General features: G+C 30.7%; 2 protein-coding genes across 2 annotated transcripts; both read right to left on the bottom strand.

Annotated features, from left to right (window-relative positions):
• Positions 1–742: 742 nt before the first annotated feature.
• On the bottom strand, positions 743–12,980 carry LOC131658749 (uncharacterized). The gene is made up of 8 exons (XM_058928014.1): positions 12,730–12,980; positions 9,965–10,041; positions 9,758–9,880; positions 8,050–8,470; positions 7,825–7,918; positions 6,843–6,923; positions 6,683–6,745; positions 743–750 (listed from the first exon to the last, which is right to left on the bottom strand). Exons 4-8 carry the CDS (start codon positions 8,401–8,403, stop codon positions 743–745), a joined length of 600 nt encoding a protein of 199 aa, XP_058783997.1. The 5' UTR covers positions 8,404–8,470; positions 9,758–9,880; positions 9,965–10,041; positions 12,730–12,980.
• LOC131619959 (uncharacterized) lies at positions 10,252–12,069 on the bottom strand. The gene is made up of 3 exons (XM_058891000.1): positions 11,579–12,069; positions 11,215–11,282; positions 10,252–11,123 (listed from the first exon to the last, which is right to left on the bottom strand). The coding sequence occupies exons 1-3, from the start codon at positions 11,709–11,711 to the stop codon at positions 10,977–10,979; spliced, it is 348 nt and encodes a 115-aa protein (XP_058746983.1). The 5' UTR covers positions 11,712–12,069; the 3' UTR covers positions 10,252–10,976.
• Positions 12,981–19,166: the final 6,186 nt, after the last annotated feature.

The raw sequence follows: 19,166 nt of genomic DNA, 5'->3' as shown, positions 1-19,166 counted from the left end.
TTTGGATGATGAATTAGAACAAAGCGGAGCAGAATGAAACATGAAGAAATAAAGTCGAGCGGGTCGGAAAGAAACTGAGATTTCATTCCATTGTTTGTGTATATTTTATAATTTGAAGGATTTGATGGAATAGGATGGAACTTATTACATCATCTTCCATTCCGCTCCATTCATTATTTCATTTCATAACATCCCATCAATCCAAGCACACCCTAACGGAGGTAAGAGAATGTGAGGGGAGGTGAGAGGTTTCTTTTGAAGTTTCTTTTTAAATTAAAAATATGTTTAGTTCACGACAGAGTTGAGAGATTTTATCGATAATTTATATTTATATTTTTATAATCTTATATAAGTCATACAATATCTATAATATAAGAAAGTTGAATGTTTTGAAATTTTTCAGTTCAGCCATTGCCTTCAAAACCACCACGTCGCTGGTTTAGGGATAAATTATGTTTTTTCAAGCTTTTTCCAACTATGTTTTGTTTATGGTTTCAAACAAACCTATCTATAATGTAAGAAAGTTGAATGTTATGAAATTTTCATTTCACCACTTGCCTTTAAAACTACTACCTCGCTGGTTTTGAGGTAAATTATGTCTTCTTCAAGCTTTTTCCAACTATGTTTTGTTTCTGATTCCAAACAAACCTATTGTTTCATGAAACAAACTACTTCCATTTGTTTTCTTCTTACTTTTGCAACTGAATTTGCAATTCAACTTCAAAAGAAACTATTTGTTAAATTAATCACCTACATTTCCATAAAAAAATATTCATTATTAATGTTGCATTATGCCAATTGCAGAAGGTCATACTGTCTTTTCCATCTTTCACAAGTCATTGTAACCTCTCTCTCATCCTTTTCCAATTTTTCAAAACAATTGCAAGTCCTTCACATTCTCCATCCCTTTCTTTGTTGATACACCAAATTTTATTCAATCTTTCCCAAACCCTAAATATTTTCTTTCTTCACCCATCTCAAAACCTCTTCCATTTCTTCCTTCATCCATATCACAATCTATTTTAAATCTCTATCTCTATTTTTTGTTTTCTATTTTACGACCTGACCAATGAACATCGAATCTTTAACCTATTTTGGTTTCTTCCTCCAAGACTACTTTCAATCGATTTCAGATTTTCGATAAACCTCTTTATTTCTCATCGCTGCAAACAACAAACTGATTTTTTTTTGTTACCAACTCCTATTCCTTTTTGTTTGTTAAACCAAATAAAATGGTTTTAAATCTCTTATTGCTAATCCAAGTTTTTTGATTTTCATATTTCTTTGTGTTATTTAAGGATCACACATTTTGCTAAATCTTTCATTTCAAAGTTGTTCTTCTATTACAAGGTTTTTACATTTTTTACAGGTTCCTTTTGATTTCAGTTTCGTTAGTTTTCATTTCAACCTTTATTACACGATTTTAAGCTTAGTTTGGGGATAAGTTTTAAACATTTAACATTTTTATTTTTATTGTTTCGTTTTGTTTCAAATCTCAAAGTCGAGTATAAGGTGAAAAATAGTATTCCTCCATACTCATTTATTTCCATTGTTATTGTTTACCTTTTTTTATGAACATGCTCTAACTTTTTTCGTTTTTTTCTAGTGAGATTTTATGTTTTTCATTGTTTTTTCCATGATTTTGTTTTTCATTATTAATATAAGTCATGTTTACCTCTTCAATTAACATACTTAATTTTTTTTCAATTCTTTTTTTACGATGAATCTTTCTCCATGCCTAATAACTGTGTTTGCAATTTTCTTAATTTGAAATAGGTGACGAAATTTTCTCCATACCCAATAATTGTGTTTTGCATTTAGATTGTGGGTAATGTTATTATAGATACTAGTATTTAGACCCGTGCGAGGCACGTGTTAAATATTTTCTAAATAAAAAATCTCATTTTAAAACACTTGTAATTTACAAATTTTACTTATAGTTAAATTATTATATTGTATAGATAAAATGTCACTGTTATTAATAATATACATAGAAAAGTTTACTTAAATAATTTTTTTTTAAATTATAAAATAATTTGGGCATTTCTAATTTATTAATAATTTGTGTAAGTTTTAAAAAAAATTAACTCAATAAATAATTGTATTACAATTAATTTTTCCCACCTATAAAAATAATTGTATTATCAATTGACTTTTTCCCGTTTATAAAAATATTTATAACTTATTACAGTTTATAATAATAATTGTATCAATAGTAAACTTTTTCATGTTTATAAAAATATTTGTAACTTATTCTCATTTATATAATTGAATTAATTAATTAATATTTTAAATGTCTCCCATAAAATTAAATATGAGTATTATCAATTAAGTAATAATAATTTCCCTTAAAGGGTCATGCTAACGAGTGCCCCAGGGGCACTCTTTAAGCATTCTAAATAAAGAAAATATTCTTTCAAAAGTTCACCATTTCAATTTTCGATGCATTAATTACGCATATTTCCAAGAAAAACTTACTTGTTAAAGCTATTAAAGAGTGCCCCTGGGGCACTTGTTAGCATTTCCCTTAAAACTATATAGTATAAATCTTTAAATTTCATAAAAGAGTTTAATAAATATGTATTGATACTGGGAAAACTTACCGAAGAAGGAAATCAAAAGATAGAAACATCAAATCTATTTGGAGGACGGCAGGTGGCGCAACGTTATTATAAATAGAAAATAATTATATTAAAGTAATGATTAAAAATATAGATAAAAATATACTATTAAAAATAATAAATAAAAATATGTCAATTCGTGCTAAATATGAATTAATTGTATAGTGTTGAATTATTTTATTAATTTTTAAAGGGAAATTGTGTTAATTCAATAAATTAGATATACAAATTAAGTAGTCTCGGTCTCTTGTGTCTATTTTTGTATAAAAATAAATGAAATAATAAAAAATTAAGTAGTCTCGTCCCTAGGGCATGTCTATTTTTAGTAGTCTCGACCCATAGAAAATGTATAAAATAGATATTTTATTTAATATATAATAAAATAAATTGAATGAAAAGAATGACAAATTTTTGTTTTTCATAAAATTTATGAAAATTTTAAAAACACAATTATAAAAATGTTCCAATAAATCATATTATTTCTATATATAAAACATTTAATTATAATAAATCTATACAATTATGAAAATATATAATTATTGATTTTATTTTATTAATTAGATCATATAATATTTATAAAATAAACATTAAAGTTATTAGCATTATTATCAAATATTAAACATTAGGATTTCGAAGGCAAGTTTAACTCTTTTGAGAAGTTAGAAAACAGCATGCGTGAAAAGTAAATTCCAACCCTAAGATATCAAATACTCCTTCTAATTATTCTGCTCCTTCTCTTTAGTCTTCTCTTTCTCCATCTTTTTCGGTTACAATCACTAATAACATAAAACTCATTTGAAAAAATTACTAAAAAGCCCTAAAGTTAAACAAAATCCATTAACAATAATAAAAAAAATACTACATTTGCATGATCAATTTTGGGCTACGAAGTGTTCTCTTTAGCCTTCTCCTTCTCCATATTTTTCGGTTACAATTAATACATAACATAAAGCCCATTTGAAAAAATGACTAAAAACCCTAAAATTAAATAAAATCCAATAACCATAATTAAAAAATTTTGGGCTGCACGAAAGATTTAAAATCCTGAACTGAACATATGTATGAACTGAGACCGAAATTTTTGTCTTCAATAACCTTCTGCTTCAGCATCAAAATTTCAAATAAACAGTTTTGTCTACAACAACCTTTCTGCTTCGGCATCAAAATTTGTCTTCAACAACCTCTGCTTCGGCATCAAAATTTCAAATAAACTATATAAAGAAGTAGAATCCATAATCAAGTTAGGAGATGAATTGAGAGATCTGGAGTAGAGAGAATTTTTTTTTAATAGAAAGAGGAACCGAAGATTGAAAAGAGGAATGAATGAGATTCATGAATAACTTACCTTGCAGAATATTTTTAATAGAAAGAGGAACCGGAGATTGAAAGGAGGACTAAATGAGATTCATGAATAACTTACCTTGCATAAGCTAATATGATTTCTCCAACCCCTCCCTTTCAGTTTCGTGAGCGTGTGAATGAATAACTTACCTTGTAGAAGCTGAATGTGAGATGTTGCTCTTTTATTTGTAATTGTTTGGAATACCTAAAGTGAGATTAATGATAGCAACAACCTTGGTAATCACAAAAAATTCAAATACCGTGTTTCTCAGTATTATAAGATGAAAAGTATCTAATTAATAATTAATGAAGATTTGAATTAGTTCAATGGTTGTTCAACGCGTGAAACAAAGTATTCCCTAATCCAATGGTCCAAAATAATAATAAATTATATAATTAATATACATTATTAATTATGTTGTAACTAATTATGATTTAAAATAAAAAATGATTAAGTATTAACTTTCTTATTAGGAGATTGTTTTTTTCCCAATATTAAGAGATTAGTCAATTAAATAAAGACTTAAACAATCTAAAAATAATAGTATAAATATTTTTTTAAAAATTGTTAATTATAGAAAAGTTAAATAGACACTTGAATGATGATTTCAAAATGACATTGAAAGTTGGAAAGTTTTTGTTTTCCCACGAATTTTGAGAAGTTAAATAGACACTCGAATGATTATTGAATTTTTTGAATTAATTTAAAACAAATAGATATAATATTAATTAAAACTTTCCTTTTATAGCATAAACAAAAACAAAACTTTCCTTTTATAGCATAAACAAAAACAGAAGCATGCATGAGAGGTTGACAAGTGGTAAACTTGACAATGTTCTCATTTTGCTTTATTATTATGTATGTGTTAGCTGAAGATTTCGTTTTATGTTGTTTATCCTTCGAAGGAGTTGAGAATCGAAGGAAAGATGGTTACTGATGGCCATCCCTTAAAAAGTAAAAGAATGGCTACTGATGGTCATGCTTCGAAAAATAGACTTCTAAGTTCGATGAAGATAAGTGAACGCTGAAAGATTAATGAAAGCATATGTCTTCGGGACTTAGACAAAATTCATAGAATATGTATTCAAGTATTACTACTTAGCGTGTTTTTTAGTAGTGTTTGTTTAATACACTGCCACGCGTCGAAGATGGACTCAGGCGGGAAGATTTGAAATTCGAAGACGGTTTCGTAACCGTTCAACAACAGATGGCTTCGCTGGAAGTTCTGATGAGAAACGTGGCAGCAGATTAGTATAGGACCGTTAAGGTCAAAACTAGTATAAATAGGAGTCTTAGTGTTAGGATTCTGTGTGTTCATTTTGTACAAATCACTCACATATTTACTCAAGTATCAAGCGTTAAGAGAAAGAGTTCGCTGAGAAAATGTACGTATGACACCACCATTTTAATACATGTGTATTATCTTTTTGTTTTTATCTTTCAGAATTACTGCATTTCGTTTACTTCTTGTCATTTACGTTTCTGCATCTTTACTTTAACGTCATTTACTTTCGAATTACTTTCATGTTATTTACTTTCAAAGTCTTTTATATTTCTGCAGTTTAAGATTCTTTACGTTTCAATTGTCCTTTTAATTTTTTATGTCATGTCACTTCGTTGAAGTCACATTTATATGTAACAAAGTGATTGTCAAGACTATTTGTTCTGTTAATCGAACAACGCTTATTGAAGAAGACAAATAATGAATATGGTTCGAACAAACATTGATAACAATCTTCTTGACTATGTGTCCTAGGATCAATCTAGTCGATCCTGCAAGTAACCAAATCATCACTAGTACAAAAATGTTAATTTACACCCGTTTTTTATTAAATTTACACCCATTATTTTTAATAAAAATCGGGTGTATATCCACAGGGTGAGAAATGTCTAACGAATTTACACCCGTTATTTTTAACAAAAATCGGGTGTAATTGGGCGTAATTACGTTTTTAATTACACCCTGTTTTATCAAAAATCGGGTGTAATTACGTTTTTAATTACACCCTGTTTTATCAAAAATCGGGTGTAATTACGTTTTTAATTACACCCTGTTTTAATAAAAATCGGGCGTAATTGAGTGTAATTACGTTTTTAATTACACCCTGTTTTAATAAAAATCGGGTGTAATTGAGCGTAATTACGTTTTAATTACACCCTGTTTTAATAAAAATCGGGTGTAATTGGACTTAATTACATTTTAATTACACCCTATTTTAATAAAAATCGGGTGTAATTGGGCTTAATTACGTTTTAATTACACCCTTTTTTAATAAAAATCGGGTGTAATTGAGCTTAATTATGTTTTAATTACACCCTATTTAATAAAAATCGGGTGTAAATATGTTCTTAATTACCCCCTATTTTAGTAAAAATCGGATGTAAATACGCCATTTATAAATGAACAATTATATCTATTTACACCCTATTTCATAAACACCATTTAGTTATATTTTATTTTCAGTCATAATATTGTGAATACTATAAAATCATACGCATAAAAATCATATTTTAACTAAGTCAAAATATTTTTAATATTAACCAAAAAATATACAAAATCATGGACAGTCATAATATTTCAAGTATTATAAAATCATACACATAAAAATTATATTTTAACTAAGTCATAACACTTTTTTCATATATAATTTTACGCCATGCTTGACGGTTAGCTTCGGTGCTCTAGAATCTTTGTGTTTCATCTGAACCCCATGATTACCACTTTCCATAAGCAATTTCCCAAGTTTACCGCATTTCTTAGAAGTAAACTCCTTCAATACATCTACAACCAACAACCAAAGTTAATGTACACCATCATTTTCAATTATTATAAAAATAAAAATAAAAATAAAATAAAAACATTATTAGCGTTATTGTACCTTCAAAGCTGATCATATCTTGTATGCACATTCCGCTATGAAACAGGGTAGTCCCCAAAGCAAGATGAGCTTCATTGTTCTCTGCATAATAGAAACAAATGTATTTTGTTATGTTTTTCTATTTCAGATAAAAGGTGTTAGCTTTTTCAATGATGTAACTTACAACTATATTTGAATATTGACCATGTAATTACTCTTACAATTCCTAACAATAAGAGAATGGAAAGAAAACACATCAGAACTATTATACAATTGCCATATTTAGTTATACATAATTATAATATAACATTAAAAGAAAAAACAAAATTAAATTAGAACATAGAAATTTAGTTATGTGAATTGGTGTATAGTGTACAAATTCGAAGGATTCTAAGAAATAAAAATGGAAAAAAGAACTACTATCCTTATTTGTATTATCCAAAATTGTTAGAAATCTTCAAAATAGCATAAAAATAAAAATGGAAAATAACAAATACCTTATACGTAGAAATACTTTATAACAATGGTTTAATTCGCTGTATATGAATAAACAAGATTAAATTTTAAATGCATGCAATTGCCTTCTCATTCTCATATCTATATATATATCCCATTCTCATAGTTTAGAATTATATCTTTTGCAACTCATTTTCGTTGTTCTTCTTTGCGAGAAATTTCTCTGTGTGTCCTTTTATCAATCACAATATGAACACTATCAACAACAACACCAATTTAATTGTGATGGACGGGTCTAGTAACAGAGATTTTGAAGACTCTGATTTAAGCTTTGCCTTCAACAATTCTAAGGTTCTCAAGTTTCTCAAATCAGCCCTTGGGAGAAATAGAAGATATGATCACCGCTGTATTAAGAGAGATGATAAACTATATGTGAAAGCTAGAACTACAAGTTTTAACAAATGAGTTATCTTCTACTATTTGCATCTTCTAATCAAGCATTATGTACCTAGTCAATAAAATGAATGTAGGAGGGAACAGAACTAACCAGCATAACCATGAAAGCATCGACATTGTCCCAACTCTTGATTACAAACTCCCAGACCACTGCAGTCATTTTTGCACTCATTTCCACCTATTATCTGTAACCATTCATGTTACAAAGCAGAGAAATTTCACTTTTGGTAACCACAAATTAACTCAATGCCAATAACAATCATAAAACTTCACCATAAATTTCTGAAATAACAACTTGGAAAATCACTTGTCTCACCTCAGAAACGTTGATTTCCTTTGTAACAGAATCACAACCTGCAAGCCACCGACCAATCTCATCCTTCCACGGCGCACCCTTATAAGCAACCGAACCGTGCAAATCACCCGGGAACCGAATCTTCAAATCAATCGCAGGTTCATCCCAACCACGCTTACTAAACAACTCCACCGATGCATTACTCGAAACACATGAATTTGAAGCTAACTTAAAATAATCTAAAGACGGCGTCAACGGAAACAAGAACAAATGAACTACAGAAGCCAATGCCAAAACCGAAGCAATCGTCGCGGCAAGAGACCAAGAACACCTCCAGGTTTTCATGGAGAACAAATCTAACAGGTCTCTTGCCATTCGCGAAACCGAATCACTACAAAACAATAATCTTATCTAATTCATCAATCTCTCTTGACATCATAACCTGAAAACATCAAGAATCAACAATCAACAATAAAATAATAGTATAGAGTATAACAATAAAATAATAGTATAGAGTATAGTATCTTCCTTACAATGACAGTAATCAGAATCACATAACCCTAACCATAACAAACAGTGATAATTTAGAACTACTATTACAAAACCCTAGTTAAGTATTGAAGATGTTAAAAAAGAATAAAAATAGAAATTGAATAAAGAAATGAAATAATGATTGATGATAACGTGAGTTCTGACATTAGCGTAGTGAAGACTCACATTTCACGGCATTCACAGCAATTCACAGCAATTCTCAAGTTTTCCACTGTCATTTCAACCAAGCCAGAATACCTGGCATGCACCGTATTATTATGCTCCATCATCCTTACTACGGTGACCCTTTGTATGAGAATAGAATTGTTTCCTATCAAGCTCAACAAGCTTTGCAAAGTTTCAGCACTGTTACAACCAAAACAATATCCTATGGCGAAAGAAGTTACAACCAGAACAATACACACTTTAGCTCTCACTAATGGATAGCATATCCATCAACGGGATTTAAATAAATGTCGATTTAAACTAGATGAAGAGGCTTACATTCAAACTCATGATAACTAATATCTTTGAATATGAGTTGAATTAAGCTCCCAGTGAACTGAAATGGGCTCCCAAGGGCTGATTTGAAAGACTTGGGTCTGCACTGCTGAATTTTGATTTTTTTTTTTTGGGTGAAAAGTAATACTTCAAAATCATTATTAGCCACTGAGCTTTTGTTTTAAATCAAGCAAACGTGACCTTTTACTCTTTACTGTAGATGACAGTCAGCAGCACTCTCTTTGTGTGAGCACTCTCTTTGTGTGCTTGATTATATGGATGAATTATTGTAACAAAGAGTTCTATTGATCTTATCCAGCAGTTAATTACTAAATTGAATTTCAATGCTAGAAGGCTGTAGCATAGGCTCATAGCAGAATTTCAACTACGAAAATTTCCTTTAATCTGCGATTGACAACACCATAACAGTCTGCGCTCTTCTCAAGAAAGGCCAAAACAACTTTAAATGTAAAAAAAATACTGTATATAAACTAATGTAACCAATTGTGCAGCAGGAGCCGGCACGGTGTTGGGCACATTAACATTCTATGTAAACAAAACAAGCATTTCATTCTCAAATTCTTCTAAGCCACATTCATATAATGATCAAACTAAAAACTATATACAACGCCTTTAATACCATACAGGCAAACTAGACATATACTAAATTCCTAGAGGGATTTAAAGTTTAAAATACCTTTTTGGGGTTTGGAATAGAGCAAAGAGGAAGATGAGTGATCATCTCTTGGTAAGCACACTAATCTCTTTCTGTGAGCTGAATGACTCCATCCAAAATAAGAACCTTGCCGTATGTTGCTGACTGCAAATCGAAAGCATACGTCGTAAATAAAAATCAGACCACAGGGGTATTACAGTTTCAAATTTAACTGAAGCTAACATGTACCTGGAAGACCATAACATCCTGATAATCAGACTTTCCTTGAAACAAAACTTTTTCCACTTTCAAGGAATGTGCCTCCCCTGCAAAAACGAAGCCAAATTCATGAGTATTTTTTACCGAAGACAGGTACAAGTTTTCTGAGCTATTATAAAACTATTGTACAGAGTGCGTGTATTTCTAATACGAAATTTCTTAGATGCATAATCATAACCATATCATAAATAACAGACATTAAAAACATAATCATAACAGAACCTAAAAACACAATCATATATGATGTGTGGCAATATAACATACAAAAGATATACTGTTCAAGTTAAAAACAAACCACTTAAAAATGTCAGTCTAGATGAAAAGAAAATAAGGTTATCTTTTCTGCAAGTGCCCCATTTGATGTCACCTGGAAAGTTGAAGGCTATTTCCCTCTCAATTGGAGGTTGGTAAATGTCTTAGGAAAGATTATTATTGGGCTGATATGTTCACATTTGTCTGCTCAATGATATTGGGAGGAATTGATATGTCCATATTTTAAAATCAAAAATCAATATTTTTCAACATAGCTACCATCATCATCTGAGAGAAAGAATTAGTGATGTCCTTTAAAAATAAACAATCACTATGTTAATTTGTTCTCTTGTTCTCAATCACTTCATGAGGATTTGTGTGTATTGTGGTAGCAGAATTTCAAAATCTTATAGAATTTCAGAATCATTTAGTTAGAAGCCAAAGGGTTGGAGTCATCTATTGTCCTACCTACAAGTGTTTATCAAAAAGAGCAGTTCATTTGCAAAAAGTCTATTATATATTGTGGTTGACTAATTAGAAGTTAGAACTAATAAAGATCTATGAGAATTCAAAGTGCATAATCACTACCCATCTGGGAGCCCACTTAGTTTGAAAATATAAGAATCCATCTTGACCCACCACACATATAGAAGCACTAATTCACCTAATACGTTAGAATCTTAGCATATGTGAATGAAGTCATCGCTGATATTAGAAACATAAAGAACACTCAACAATGTCCACAAACAAACAAAACAAACAGTAACAGTAAGTGGTTGAGTGATTGTATATACCTTACAGATGGCTTCAAGACTTTAGCACCTTTATCAATAGATACACCGGAAGCAGGATCAACATGTAATGTGACGATGATAACCTGCAAGACAGTAGAGGTTCAGATAAAATAATTTTAATATTTCCATGGAGCTACAGTATATACCGTAAAGATGGCTTCAAGACTTCATCACCTTTATTAATAGATACACCAGAAGCGGGATTGACATGCAATGCCTTGAGTATGCAATCAGATTATAACCTGCAAGACAGTAGAACATTGAGAGTTCAAATAGGAAGCATCATCCATTTTTCTATTAGCTACCTTGACAATCCTAGATCTATTATGAACCAGAAAAAATTAGCTCAGGAAACACTATGGGTTATATGCTGCTCGGAGAAAAGAGTGTCCAATCTATCTTGGCAATAAATAAAGGTCCAATGCTCCAACCGGTTTAGTGTATCAACTCCAGATGTAGGAGATCGCGGTGGAGAATTCCCTTCACAAGAGTGAGTTATATGGAAAATTAATTTGATTGTGAATTGCTAATGCTATACCTTCTAGATCAAAAATATGCTGCATCTTCATCATCATCAGCATCTGAAATATGGAATTCTTCTTTGACATTTGCTTCAAAAGAAAACCCAACATGTGAGTAAGTTCCTTGTTACAAATGTGAGGATAATCCATGTTTTCTTCTTCTTCTTTTGTCCGAGTTTTCCTTCCCCTCTCCCGGCGGCAAGATATTAGCGCATAAAGATTAATATATATGTTAGTGCTCAGAGACCACCAGAGTAGCTGAAAAACATAAAAACCATATCAAATGAAAACCATATCAATTAAACACGACACATAAAGACCATATCACAGATTGAAAACTAATGATTTATCACACATAGACCATATCAAATCTTGCAGCAAAAGCTTACATATAGAAAAAAATGGTTCCCACATAAAGACTACACATGTAAAATTGATACTCCAATACACAAGCGGCATCAATATTCTTAATATTTAGTTTTATCATCCACAACCAAATTCAGAACTCGTTGTTTCTTCTCTGCTTGTGAGACTTTAACACAATAGGCACCAAATTATGTTGAAACACTCTTTTAATTTACGTGTAATACGACGGTAGTAGGTGAACGGTCGCGGATAATGAGTGAGGTCAGTTCGTGCAACTGCCGCAGGATTAGAAGAGGTGGATTACTATTTCCAATTATTCATAAAAATAGCGACAGTTGGCCTATAAGCACTTGAAGACCGTCCTAATACCTAGGCAGAGGCAGTTTGGGTAACCGTCGTGGATCTTAAAATGAAAAGGACCTAATTTTGTTTTAAAAACTTTGAGGCAGTTGCTTACAACTGTTGCAACAACTGTCGTAGATATGGAATAAGGGCAGTTTTTCTCAAGTGTCGCAATGCAATTGTCGCAAAATGGATAATTTCTTGTAGTGATAATCAGAACAGGACCACAGAGAATGAATGAATACTTTCACGATATCATAAAGTAAGATTCTATGCAAATCACAAATAATACATAAAAACAATCAAGTGTAAAAAATAAAGCCCAAAACACAATAAACAACAAAAAGTAACAGGAAAACCTAAATTCTAGTTTCCATGACGACAAAAACAACAAGCTTAAAATTGGGAGTGATAATTGAATAATTGAGTAACAAACAGTGAAAATTGAGAGAAAACGAACCTGGCCACATTGGGCTGATTTCAGAGAACCATCCAGGAATTACAGCTGATAAACCTTTAGGTTGAGATTCTTTGGAAAGAGTATCGGAGACACCGTTCACTTCGTCTTCTCCACTTTTATTGTTTAACAAAATATTATCCAATCTTGCAAAGCATGAACCTGCAGATAAAGAATAACAGTATCTTGAATCGGTGAAATGGAAACATGTATGAGATTCAATACTAAACCATTCTCATACTAGCATATTCATCAAGTTCATGGACATTAACTATGCTTCCAAACTGGTGAGAAAGATGAAAAAACCAGCAAAGTAACAAACATGTGGCGTGTGTAGAATCTTTAACAAGGAGAGAGGAAAAGGAAAATCTCCCCCACATGATCACGATTCAGTTATCTGCAAATGAATACAAATCAATTAAACCCTAACTTCGTTGTGTAAATTGAATATGCATGATCGTTAACAGCCATAGATCAGCCGTAGAAAATTGAGAATGGAATCGAGATCCATACCAGATTTTAAGCTTCGTTGTCGTCACTGTGAAATGGTTTCCTCTCTCGGTGTCGTCACTGCAATAATTTCTTCTCAGCTTCGTTGTCGTCACTGCAATAGTTTCCCCTCAGCTTCGTTGTCGTAAACGTTTTGGTGAAATGAGAGTGAGCGAAGAAGAGATCTTCGTTTTTCAGTGAGGGAACGGTGTCGTCACTGCAAGGGTATTGTAGTGTGGTTTAGAGAAATCAAACTTCGCAGAAATCCGAAATCAACCTCTTTTCCAATCAAACTCGCTGAATTCCGAAATTGCCATGGCCTGAAGCAGCGCGCGAAATGCATGAATGGAACAGAGTTAGATTAAAAATGGGTTTTCTGAAATAGTTGAAAATGAGTTCTTTGAACCAAAAAAAAAAAAAAAGAGTTGAATAGAAAATAGAGAAAGTATTTTATTATATTAATAAATTTAAAGAATTATGTTTAAAGTATAATGTTTCACCTAATAAAGAGTTTTTGTATAATGTTTAAATTATTTTATTCACCTAATAAATTTAGATCCATTAATATTCATTCTTTAATTTATTAATAATATTTAAATTATTTATTAAAATGCTATATAGATTATATATTTTGAGTTATAAATTTAAACAATTTTTTTTATATAAATTTACACCCATTTTTTGTTTAAAGGGAGTAATTGAACTTTGATTATAATAATATTTTTAATTTAAACCCGTTTTTAGAAAATAGGGTGTAAATTATCACCTGATAATGTTTAAAATGATATATTATTTACAAAATTGCCACCGCATTTTTAATTTACACCCGTTTTTCGTATATTGGGTGTAAATTTTAAAATTATATTGATATTTTTGTACTAGTGCATATTTATTATAGTTTGGAAGACTAGCGGTTGTTTACCGGAAATCACCATAAACAGTATGATATGGCAATTTCATTCTAGTGGTTTACATATGTAGAGGTGACAATATATCCAAATTACTTCATATACGAGTCTCTGGCTCCTTTTATATATATATATATATATATATATATATATATATATATATATATATATATATATATATATATATATATATATATATATATATATATATATATTCTCAAGTGAAATCAAAAGTTATCTGTGAAATCATTATATATAAAAAGTAAGCGAAGAAAAACTTTTTGATCGATGAAGATCAATAAAGTACAATCGATGGCTCAATAGATCCGAGCTCTTAAGATGCGCGTTAAGGTTATTTTTTGTAGAACAAGGCCATATAGAGGCTTTACTCTCACTTAAATTCATTCCAAAATAAGCGGTTCTCAACTGGAACAAATAATCTAGCAAATCTTTTATTCCATTCTTTAAAATGTTCAGTATATTTCTAGTCTGCACTTACGTAAAATCGGAAATACACTTCCGATTTAAAAAGCCATGTTACTGAGGCGTGAGCCACGTTCATTGCATAAAACTTGTGAAGTCTATATGTTACAGGAGATTCTTGCTGAGTATGCAAGGAGTGGAAAAATGAATACTTATGCATCTTCCTAAGTTCATCATTTTCAGTTTTTATACTTTGAATTTGTAAATGCCCCGGTTATTGGCTATTGTTTACTTGTGGAATGTCATGTGTGAATTAACAATCCAGAGGAACAACTCAATTACCAAACCCAAAAAAAGAACAAGACATGTTGTTTATACAAACACAGATGCTGATTGGCTAATATTCTAATTAGTTCACTTCAGATTATTGCTACCATATACTGCTACCATATATTATTCGAATCTTGCTACCATATATTATTAGAAACCGAAAATATATTTCCGGTTTTATAGTTGAAGTATATTTTCGGAACAATTTTTAACGTAAAATAGGGGGCGAATCAAAAAAATGAATGAATTATGTGTATAAGGTGCGAACAGGAAATATATTTTTGGTTTTCAGAGATATTTTTGGAATTTTGCGTGGTGCGCTGGAAAATCATGAGGTGAAATAAAAAATCCCCATAATCTATGCAAAGTAGCTAGAGCTCTCAAAATGGATTAGTCTATATGGACCGGCCCGTTATATGGACCGACCCGTCAGGCCCAAAAAATTATAGGCTCTGGTCTTAAAATTATAGTCCATATTTTTCAATGCTTTTTTAACCTAACCCTGAAAAGTCCGCTACCCTTAGGGCTAGTCCATATGGGCCGTGGATAGTCTATTAGGCCCGCATAAATATAAAATTTAATAAATATATATTCATATTTATATTATCTTACTCCAAAATAGCACATTGATTTTTCTCACCTCACTAAATTTTATCTCTATTATATTCAATCTTTCTTTCATAAATATTATACATTAATATAATTAACATTCTTTCGTCATATTATATATATTTTTTCTTAATATTCAAGTATTATTTTATACAATTTAGACATATATTGTATTTAGAAATATATTATAATATTTATAAGAGTTTATATAGTACTTAAAATGTATTAGATTTAAAATAATATAATTTTTAATTTTATTTATAATAAATACTATGGAGTTTTTATTTTAAATTTTTTAAATATAAAAGCACGTTTATGGACGAGTAGCCCGAAGCTCATCTAGAGTCGGACTCGGGTAGTAATTCTCGAGTCTATATTATACAAAGTCTTTTTGGTCCATCTCGTAAAAAATCCAGAGTCCGTCAGAACCCGTCAGTTTAGTACCTGATAGTCCATTTTAGCAACTCTAATGCAAAAGCTCAAGTTCAAAAAATAATTTTAAAAAAAATATATCATTTGTCATTTATGAGGTTTTATTAAACCCATTTGTTTCAGTTTTAAAAAAAAAATTATAGTATAATATATTTTTATTTTTAAAAAATTATAAAAAAAATTATTAAAGTTTTAAATAAAAATTTAATTTAAATAGTTATTTTTACATTATTATTTTAGTATTTTATTATTTTACTGAAATATTTTTTGATATCAAAATTTTTAAAAATATTTAATTTTAAAATTATTTAAAATAGTTTTTCATAAAAATCATTTTTTAAATATAAATTTTTAAAGAAATATTGCAATTTCAATTATGTTTTGATCTTCAATCATATATGTTTATGCAGTGCCAGCCCTGTGCAAGTGCAACAAGACTTATTGCACAGGGGCCCCAAACCTTAAGGGCCTCTTAATTTTGAATTAAGACTTATTGCACAGGGCCCCAAACCTTAAGGGCCTCTTAGTTTTGAATTGGGACCGTTGCTATTAATTTAATTTATTGTATTGAAATTAAATTGGTTTAAAATATTATATCAGCTGCCTTAGAAACACTAGATTGAAATAATTATAATAAGGGCTCTATTATTTATATACTGATATAGGATCTTATATTTAACAGCTAAAATAAAACTTTTAAAATATAAGAAATCAAAGTATGCATAGTATTTATTTCTTGAGAGATTTATTACTCAATTGAACAATATTACAAAAAATATAGAGGAAGATTCAAATTAATTTACTTTCTATTCAAATCAAACAGATAAATTCGGTCATGTTCAAGAGAAACAAATTTTACAGCATATGATCTCAAAATTTGGAAGGTCTTAAATTTTAAAAAGTATAATATTTCTCTATTAGTATTAATAGATATAAAAATACTTTATAAAAATTCAATAAATCAAAAAAATGCTATGATAAAAACCTAATACATAAAGAATAAAAAATAATTAAAAATTTAAATAAGTATAACTACATTTATTTTTTATTAATATATAATTATATTTTTTGATATGTCATTTATAATTATTATTATTATATATTTTTAAAAAAAAATTGGGCCCATTTATAGAATTATAACGGGGCCTCGAGATTGATTGGGTCGGCCCTGTGTTTATGTTATAGGATGTCAAAATTAATCTTTCAATTTAAATAAAAAGGAATCTAAAAAACTTGTAATATTTTTTTAAAAAAAACATTTTTATAAAAATCATTTCTTTAAATAAAAAGAAAAAAAAATTTATCATTAGCCATCTTCAATACTCCAAAGTTACTAGACGTATAAGATGTGAAGAAATCATTCTTTTGTGTAACATGCAATGTAGCACCACTGTCAACTATCCATATGCTCTCGTCTGATAAAGATTAACAGACTTATGATTAGACTCATGATTATGGAGAATAACAATATCATCACTTGTAGAAGTAGTAACAAGATCATCATCATTATCTTCATGTTCTTTTTGTTTAAACTTACTCTTCTTGTCTTTATTATCCATTTTCCACTAATAATAATATTATGTGCGTGTTCTGTTTTATGACAATAATGACACTCCTGATTCTTGTATCGCAACTTGGACCTGCTTCTAGTATTCTCTCTACCATCTTTCGGTTCCTTTTTCGGACTTCTCCCCCTATTTTCAATGAAAAGTATCTCATATTAAGATAAAGAACCATGTGTCTTCCTTCTCATTTTCTCATTAAGAATACAACTCTTATTCATTTAAAAAGAAACAACGCCTCTAAGAGTATAACTTGTGAGAGAAATTGAAACATCTACCCAGACTCTAGTAAACATAGCAATAGAAATAGTCACAAAAGTTAATATTCAAATTTGATACCCGGTATTATAATTGTCCCATTATTATTACTAAAATGATTTGGTATAGACATGGGATAAATATGATACACATTTCTACTAATAGGTCTATTAGACTAATTAAACTTATTAGTGGCAATGAAGGGTATGATGGTCCTTTCACCCTTAAGACAGGTTAAGACTTGTTTGGTTCTCATTCTTCCTTGGCAAAACATAATTTTTGGTGGAGTAGAGAAAGAAAGAAGGAACCGTGGAAAGAGAGGAAGGAGACAACTCAAGACAACCTTGCATGCACCATTAACCAAGCTCTTCCCATCATCTGCTCCAGATTTTCGTAGCTTTCACCTCTGTCCCAGCTTAATCTTCATCTCTAAGGTGAGTCCCTAGTTAGAAAATGGGGTTTTTGTTCTATTGGGAACTTTGGGGATTTTAGGGATTGTGAGTTAATTGAAAAATCTATGATGCTAAGCATACTATGTTGTTATGTGGTAGTTGTTTAGGTCATAGAATGTATTATTGTTGCCTTAATTCGTGCATGCAGGTGGTTTGAGGGGATGAGGGTACCCCATGGCAGAACTGATGCGTTTTGCATTTTTCTGCGAAAATGATAGTACGCTAAGCGGACCAAGGTTTCTTAGCGGCTGTAGCTTAGAAATTAAAAGTATCGCGAGCCCGCTAAGCGGACGATGGTCGCTTGCGGATGCTGTTTGCTGCAAAATTATTTTTTCTTTCCCTTGAGTGGATTTTGGTCCCATGGTCAGAACCGGACTCCTCCCCGACTAATAACGCATATTTCTAATTATGTGTGATGTCCGATAACATGAAATTTCAAGTTCTTATCTGATTATTCATATGTGTATGTTATGCATAAATTTGAGTATCAATCCAACTGTTCTTGAATACTATTTTTATGCTTGAGATTGAAATACATTTATGTGATGGAATATGAAGAATTATTGATGCCCGCTGTTTCGGTTAAACATTCGGGATTGATTGCATTGTATGATTCGACGTTTGTCGTGCTTGTGTATGCTAGAATCGAAGTGGACCAGCTACTAGGTTATTTTATGACTCGGGCTTCGTGATCATTGAGTCGTCCCGGGCTTCGTGATCAATGGGACAACCCCGGTCGTGTGATCTAAGGGCTCACACCTGAGCTACCGTTGCAGTGTGCTTGTGAGGGTCTGGAGGCATTTACTGACTTGGCGTTAACACACTTGCGTGCTCGGTATGGTGGGGTTATGAGGCCACGTAGGCAACAACATGATGATAACTCACCTCTAGTAATGCCATGTAGACTACATCACTAGGTTCCTACCCGGATGGGCTCATGTGGCCAAGACGGCGTGTTGCACTTGACGTTAACACAC

Source organism: Vicia villosa, linkage group LG1 (genome assembly GCF_029867415.1).
Source record: "Vicia villosa cultivar HV-30 ecotype Madison, WI linkage group LG1, Vvil1.0, whole genome shotgun sequence".
In the NCBI taxonomy this organism is placed as follows: domain Eukaryota; kingdom Viridiplantae; phylum Streptophyta; class Magnoliopsida; order Fabales; family Fabaceae; genus Vicia; species Vicia villosa.
The sequence above is the reverse complement of the archived record's forward strand: the minus strand, read 5'-3'. Positions and strand labels throughout refer to the sequence as shown.

Coding starts and splice junctions, on each gene's coding strand:
- LOC131658749 (XM_058928014.1), bottom strand. CDS start 8,403: ATGGCAAGAGACCTGTTAGATTTGTTCTCCATGAAAACCTGGAGGTGT. Junction 7,919..8,049: donor AGGAAATCAACGTTTCTGAG/GTGAGACAAGTG, acceptor GAATGGTTACAG/ATAATAGGTGGAAATGAGTG. Junction 6,746..6,842: donor AGATATGATCAGCTTTGAAG/GTACAATAACGC, acceptor TGTTGGTTGTAG/ATGTATTGAAGGAGTTTACT.
- LOC131619959 (XM_058891000.1), bottom strand. CDS start 11,711: ATGGATTATCCTCACATTTGTAACAAGGAACTTACTCACATGTTGGGT. Junction 11,283..11,578: donor GCATATTTTTGATCTAGAAG/GTATAGCATTAG, acceptor ACTGTCTTGCAG/GTTATAATCTGATTGCATAC. Junction 11,124..11,214: donor TGGTGTATCTATTAATAAAG/GTGATGAAGTCT, acceptor ACTGTCTTGCAG/GTTATCATCGTCACATTACA.